This window comes from Rhincodon typus, chromosome 9, assembly GCF_021869965.1.
Source record: "Rhincodon typus isolate 14 chromosome 9, sRhiTyp1.1, whole genome shotgun sequence".
Taxonomy (NCBI): Eukaryota; Metazoa; Chordata; class Chondrichthyes; order Orectolobiformes; family Rhincodontidae; genus Rhincodon; species Rhincodon typus.
Genome location: NC_063340.1, coordinates 76620126 through 76626318, shown reverse-complemented (window position 1 = coordinate 76626318; position 6193 = coordinate 76620126). Strand labels below are relative to the sequence as shown.

The following is a 6193-nucleotide window of genomic DNA, read 5'->3' as shown; positions in this document are numbered from 1 at the left end:
GGGGGGGGGATGGTGGTTGCAGGGGTGAGTGGTTGGGGGAATGCAGGACAATAACGTAGATTTTGAAAATACTGCAAGCATCAGGCAGGTCTATTATTCAGGCTACGGCCACCAGAGCTGGGGAAATCTAGTAATGTGACTGATATTCAGGAAGTGAGAGGGTGGAGGTTGTGATGAAAAATGAAACATCCACATGATATGGTAAAAACAGGACAGATTAAATGATAAAACAGTCCATGTCTCAAGGCCAAAGACAGTGGTATGGAGACAAGTGAAGCAATAAAATCTGTACCTTGGGGGAGATGTGTATGCAGGGAAACAAAGAGCTACCTTCTGAAAGTGAATGTAACAACAGATAAGAAGAGACAAACAAAACCAGCCAAGAAAAATGTCTCAAAATCGGGACAGATGTTACAGGCTAAAATTGAACTCAAAACTAAGTCCAGAAGTCTGCAGAGTGTCACCCAAAAGGTGGGCTTGTGTTGAACTCATTTAAACATTGCAGCTATCAAAGACAAAGAGGACAGAGTGGCAACAAAGTGAAGAAATAAAATGCCACCCTCTCCAAATCACTCGATCCATATTGAACACATCTCTAACTTTGCCCCGTTTTGAAGAAAGTTCAAATTCCTGAAAGATTAGCCCTGTTTTCCTCTCATAGATGCTGCTGCATATTGCTAGTACTTCGAATGATTCCAGGGTTCTTACCTGGAGGACCAGACCAGCTCATAATCCCTTTCTGGGACAGGACATAGCTTTGTTCTTATCAGATTATTTAATTAGCTAAAGAGACAATAATGTTGCTCATTAAATACCATGTTATTTTAAACAGCAGGATAGAACTGACATCATTTGGTCTGTAAATATAACATTTTTTCCTTATTATTAAGCAAATCCACACTTTGCTATCTACCTCCCTGAATTTCATGTCAAAACAAAGTTGGCAAAATGTATTAATCAATGAATTATTACTTACTGATTTTAAATGGGATTAAGATCAAAGCACTGTGCTAAATACAATCGCTCACATTACCCAGTAAGGATCATGATGTTAACTCTTTCTAGCCAGCAAGTTTTTAAGGAACGCGATTTAAAACATTTACACTTTGAAAATGTGGCAGCTTTGTCATTCTTAGTCTAGTTTCTGGCCTCAGGGTAATGTTTGTGCTCAGAACTGGGAACAAACAACCAAAGTTAAAACACAAGGAAACCATATTTAGCAAATTGTTAGAATACGAAAGGAAAATGGTTTTAATAGTTGGGGAAATGGTGCTAGTGTGATACAGTTCACTCAGAGAGTCCAAGCATTTGTCACAACACGCACTGTTACATACAGGCTCCAGTCTGGAGCTTTGGAGAATGACAGTACAGACTCTAAACTTTGTTTCCATCATACTGCTAATAAGGAATCTCTCCTGTTCTTAACACCTGTCATTGCCATTTTGGAACATTTCACAGTTAAGACTGGTTTGGCATAGTGGCTCAGTGGTTAGCACTGCATTCTCACAGGTTTGATCCCAGCCTTGCATGACCATCTGTGTGGAGTTTGGACATTCTCCCTGTGTCTGCGTGGGTTTCCTCTGGGTGCTCTGGTTTCCTTCCACAGTCCAAAGGTGTGGTTAGGTGGATTGGCCATACTAAATTGCCCAAAGTGTCCCCAGGGATGTGCAGGCTAAGAAGGTTAGCCATGGGAAAATACAGGGGTGGGTCTGGTTGAGATGCTGCTCAGCGAGTCAATGGGGACTTCTATCAAGAGAGAGCTTTTGAACTGCACCCCAAGGTCTCGGGTCAGAGTAGGGGTAGAAAAGGACGTTTTCTCATTCACTTCCTGAGCACAGGGAATGATCATGATCTCAGCTGGGTTCTCTGGTGATAAGAGGATGTAAAGCAGGAAAGGCTCTACCTTTTGCTGATCCAGGGAGAGGCTAAACCAGGGGCATCATTGTTAACATCTCTGGAGTCAGCAGGCAGGGTGGATAGTGGGTGATGAAGGGACTCTGATCAGTGGAGATGCGGGCAAAGTTAGATCCAGAAAAGTAGCTTGAAGTGAGACTGGCTTCAAACACAGATGGCATCCCATCAAAAATTAAAATAGTTCCACTCATATTAAAGAAATAATATGGTGAGGTTAGAGAGAGAGAGAAAGAGAGAGAGAGAGAGAAAACAATGCTAACTGCGGATACAATGGCGCGTATGGAAATGATTAAAAGTGACATTGGCCACCTGTTCCCTCACACACCTCTACACTACATGTGGTTAATGAGCAAAATGCAAAACACACTGAGGTGAGCTTTGGGATGTCGTGGAAATAGTTGATATGGTGGATTAGTTTTACTTATAAAAAATACGAATTTTAATTTGATGTCATTTTGTATCGGTACTTTCATCAATAATAGAACATAGAACATAGAACAGTACAGCACAATACAGGCCCTTCAGCCCACAATGTTGTGCCGAACTTTTACCCTAAACCTAAGGTCTATCTAACCTCCACCCCTACCTTATACTATCATCCATATGTCTATCTAATAGCTGCTTAAATGCCCCTAATGAGGCCGACTCCACTACCCTCTCCAGCAATGCATTCCACACCCCTACCACTCTCTGAGTAAAGAACCTACCTCTGACGTCTCCCCTGTATCTACCTCCACTCACTTTAAAACTATGCCCCCTCGTAATAGCTACCTCCACCCTAGGAAAAAGTCTCTGGCTGTCCACTCTATCTATACCTCTGATCATTTTGTACACCTCTATCAAGTCACCTCTCATCCTTCGTCGTTCTAAAGAGAAGAGCCCTAGCTCTCTCAACCTTTCCTCGTAAGACCTTCCCTCCATTCCAGGCAACATCTTAGTAAATCTCCTCTGCACCTTTTCCAACGCCTCCACATCTTTCCTGTAATGAGGCAACCAGAACTGGATACAATACTCCAGATGTGGCCGAATCAGGCTTTTGTATAGATGGAAAGTCATAATTTACCAACGCATGTTTCACTGGGAGGGTTCAGGCGATAGCCTCTGGCACATTCACATCTATAGGAGCCTTCGGTGTTGACACAAGATCCATCACGGCATTTGGTGCCATCTGCACATTCATCAACATCTGAAAAATACGCACACTTCACATATTCAGTACAATAAGATCACACAGAAAACTCAAATCACCAGCAAAAGGGAGATCTATCTAAACTCCTACTCATGCATAAAGAGAGGGGGAGGAACGGAGGAAGGAGAACGAGAGGGATGGAGAAAGGACAAAGAGTAGGACTGAGGAGAAAGAAGACAGAGACTGGGGTACAGAGGAGAGGCAGACTAGAGAACAGCAAGGAGACATGGAGGTGAGTGAAGCACAAGAACAGACTGAGCTCATTTGTAAAGAACACTTACTAATAGTTCTCAGAAAACTAATGATTCAAAAATCTATCTTACAGAACACTTTGAGTATTACATTAGCAAATAATTACTCTCTCCTTTTCCATTTCCTTCCTACCCTGAAGGGCAGAGGTAAAGCTCATTCTTAATACTTCTACATCAGAGGCAATTCCAAGAAGTTTCATTTGGATGATTCTTCAGATGAAGGGGCTATCTTAAAAGGAAAGGTGGAGCAAGTTCAGACTACTCCCATTGGAGTTTAGAAGTAGTCTTTTTGAAACATAGAACATCCTGAAGGAATCCTCACGGTGCACAGGTAGTGTCCCTATTCTGAGCGAGAAGGCCTATTTGCCCCAGAAGTGTTCTAACTGGACAGATTGATTACCAAAAGAAGTCTAAGATTCTGAAGGGAGATATTGAGAGGCTGCTTCCTGATGTGGGGTTATTAAGAACTTTCAAAATGAGAGTTTAATACAGAGATGAGGAGGACTTTCTGTTTTAGAGGGTTATGAATCTTTGGAATGCCCTGTCCCAAGCACCTGTAGAGGAGAAGTCATCAAAGTTAAATTAAGGCCAAGAAAGATGGATTCTTTCATCAAGGATTCTGGAATACAGGGAGAAAACTGGAATTGGGGCCAAGATCAGGTCAGCCATTCATGACCTTATCGATTGGCAGAGCAGGCTCGAGGGGCCATCTAGCCAGGTCTTGCTTCCATTCCTTAAGCTCGTCTGTAATTAAAACAGTCTGCACAAGTCGCTGCTCAGAAAACAGTCTCATTCGAAATTCCTCATTGCTAATGATTGTGTGTTACCACGCTACTTCAGTCTCAGCTTGCTCACTAAACATGGAATCCCTACAGTGCAGATAGAGCCCGCTCAGCCCACACCAACCCTCCAAAGGTCATCCCACCCAATCCCTGTAACCCTGCATTTCCCATGGCAAATCCACCTAGCCTGCACAACCCTGGACCGTATGGGCAACTTAGCCTGGCCAATCCACGGCCAATCCACCTAACCTGCACATTTTTGGACTATGGGAGGAAGGCAATGGCCAAGTGGTATTATCGCTGGACTGTTAGTCCAGAGACCCAGATAACATTCTGGGGACCCAGGTTCGAAACCCGCCACGGCAGATGGTGGAATTTGGATTCAATAAAATATCTGGAATTAAGAGTCTAATGATGACCGTGAATCCATTGTCGGTTGTTGGAAAAACCTATCTGGCCCACTAATGTCCTTTAGGGAAGAAAACCATCCTTACCTGGTCTGGCCTACATGTGACTCCAGACCCATAGCAATGTGGTTGACTCTGAACTGCCCTCTGGACAATTAGGGATGGGCAATAAATGCTGCCTAGCCAGCGATGCCCACATCCTGTTAATGAATAAAGGAAACTGGAGCATCTAGAGGAAACCCACAGAGACATGGGGAGAACGTGCAAATCCCATACTGACGGTCACCCGAGGCTGGAATGAAACCCAGGCACTGTGAGGCACAGCACTAACCACCGAGACACACCACAAAAAATGCTATTACCCCAAGTCACAAAGGTCAGGCACCCTTCAGTAACACCTCAACCTCTATCTCACTTGGGAGACATAGCCAACTGGGAACATTAGGATTACAGGTTTCAAATTGCTACATGTAGATTAGGATTAATAACTCCATTCAACTCAGGCATTGTAGGGATTAGCAGGTTTTGATCTTTAGATAATGATCACGGGACTGATTTGGTGCCAAACACTTTCACAATGATGCTATTACTGCGTCATGCTTCAGTGAGATTTTGCACTCCAATCTTTCACAAAGGCCTCAAAGTACCAGGTACAAAAGCCTTAAATCTTGTATTCAGGGCTAATTAAAAGCTTTGTTTTCTTTCTGAAGCAAGCAAACATAATTGACTACAGCTCATTCTATTTCACCCAAGGCAGTTTTCAGTCGGATGAACGCACATGACAGGAAGAGAAAGAACCTGTCTAACATAAATTTAATAAAGCACGGGACTAGGCGTGTTGTGCAGGTATTTACTATAAGGTTACAGAAATCCTAAAAGGGTCTTCTGGGGCCTTTTAATTCACCCGGCTGGAAAATTTCATCTGCTACATCGAATTAGCACTTAAAGAAATAAAAAAGCCAGGAATTGCTTACAAAAGAACAAATATAATTAGAAGTAATATATATTTGATTCTCAAGTGTATGAACAGAATGTCAATGTTTATTAAGTATTGAGCTGAAAACTCTTGTGAAAGTTAAATAGTGCTCACAAACACACCATGGGGGGAAATGCTCCACGCCAAATATTTTCCCTCGTCTAGACAAAGTAACTCTCAGACGGCTAAGAAGTTTCTGCTGAAGGGTGCTTGTCACAAAAATTATCTTAAGAAATCAGGGATGATAGGTCAATGTTCTGAAAAGATGCACTGATGGTTTCCTAATCTCTACGGCCCAGTTCCAATGTTTCTCTCTCCCCAGGGGCTGTCGATCTGATGAGCACTTCCAGCATTTTCTGGTTATATTTCAGACTTTCAACACCCCAAGTATTGTGTTGGGGTGTGGAGGTGACTCACTCCCCATTAGTGAGAACACATTAGTATCTGGTTAGTGGAGTTAATAACTATTTTACTGACTAAATTGAGGATGCTTCATTTGATTTTTTAAAACTGCCAATGCCCCATGTAAAGAATTTGAATAAGGCCTGAATGAATATTAATATGTACTGTAAAAGAGGTCTTTTCTAGCCTCAGAGATAGTAAGAACTGCAGTTGCTGGAGTCAGAGACAACACAATGTAGAGCTGGAGGAACACAGCAGACCAGGCAGCATCA

At 42.6% G+C, this 6193-nt stretch overlaps 1 protein-coding gene across 1 annotated transcript in view; it reads right to left on the bottom strand.

The window, feature by feature from the left end:
* The window catches only part of ltbp1 (latent transforming growth factor beta binding protein 1), a 294397-nt gene that overhangs the window by 57357 nt on the left and 230847 nt on the right, over positions 1-6193 (bottom strand). Inside the window, exon 22 of the mRNA XM_048601362.1 lies at positions 2978-3100. Coding sequence (XP_048457319.1) covers positions 2978-3100 — 123 coding nt within the window. The remainder of the gene's footprint in view (positions 1-2977; positions 3101-6193) is intronic.